Raw genomic sequence first — 867 nt, 5'->3', positions numbered from 1 at the left:
ATAAGATATGAAGACATTTTGAGAAATTATGTATTCTTGCGAACACTCGTAATTTTACTGTAACATTGAAAATAATCCTATTGGTGTTAAAACGTTTGGTTATATTTAACTGTTACATTTAACTTGTTCTTTATTTGTGTCTGTTATTTTGCCAAGACACCTGTCCTTCATTACAAAAGAAATTACAAAATTCATCGCGCATCTGAATGCAGTTTCGCGTACTGGTATTCGAACCACAATGACCGATATCTCGAAAAGCGCAGCCATCTTCAAAGATTCTCCGCCAAGAACCTAATGTGGAACTACTTGGATCATCAGGATTAATTTCATCCACCATACCCGCAGAAACGTATGTATTTTTATCAATGTCGTCTTTGCGGATCCAATTATGCAGACAAACCGTCGCCTGCACCATCAATTTAACATTCTCTGGGGATGCAATAATTGGTTTGCGATATATTCGCCATTGGCTAGCTAATATACCGAAAGTATTTTCGATAAATCTTCTTGCACGGCTTAACCGATAGTTGAAAATGTCCTGTTCCGATGTCAGTCCGTTCTTGCCTGGATAAGGGCGAAGTAAATACGGTTTTAAGGGAAATGCTTCGTCTCCTACGAGACAATATGGCAAAATTCGCCCTCCTGCAACAGCTGATGGCTTCGGTATATTCATGACGTTTGTATTAAAGTTCTTGCCAATAGCACTGTTGCTGAAAATACCTCCATCGCTTCGTCGTCCGTACGCTCCGATATCAACGAAACGGAATACATAGTGTGCATCACAAATGGCCATTAATACTACACTATGAGCATGCTTATAGTTGTAATACGTAGAACCAGCATTGTTGGGACACTGAAACAAAATGT

At 39.1% G+C, this 867-nt stretch overlaps 1 protein-coding gene across 1 annotated transcript; it reads right to left on the bottom strand.

Annotated features, from left to right (window-relative positions):
• Nucleotides 1–222: 222 nt before the first annotated feature.
• Nucleotides 223–673, bottom strand: LOC108720217 (uncharacterized; the record flags this gene model as incomplete). The annotated part of the gene is made up of 1 exon (XM_018445875.1): nt 223–673. A coding segment is annotated over exon 1 (451 nt), but the record flags the coding sequence as incomplete, so codon positions are not given.
• Nucleotides 674–867: the final 194 nt, after the last annotated feature.

Source organism: Mycetomoellerius zeteki, unplaced genomic scaffold, assembly GCF_001594055.1.
Source record: "Mycetomoellerius zeteki isolate Tzet28-1 unplaced genomic scaffold, Tzet1.0 C4339564, whole genome shotgun sequence".
Taxonomy (NCBI): domain Eukaryota; kingdom Metazoa; phylum Arthropoda; class Insecta; order Hymenoptera; family Formicidae; genus Mycetomoellerius; species Mycetomoellerius zeteki.
Note: the sequence above shows the minus strand (reverse complement) of the source record. Positions and strands in the feature narration are given on the sequence as shown.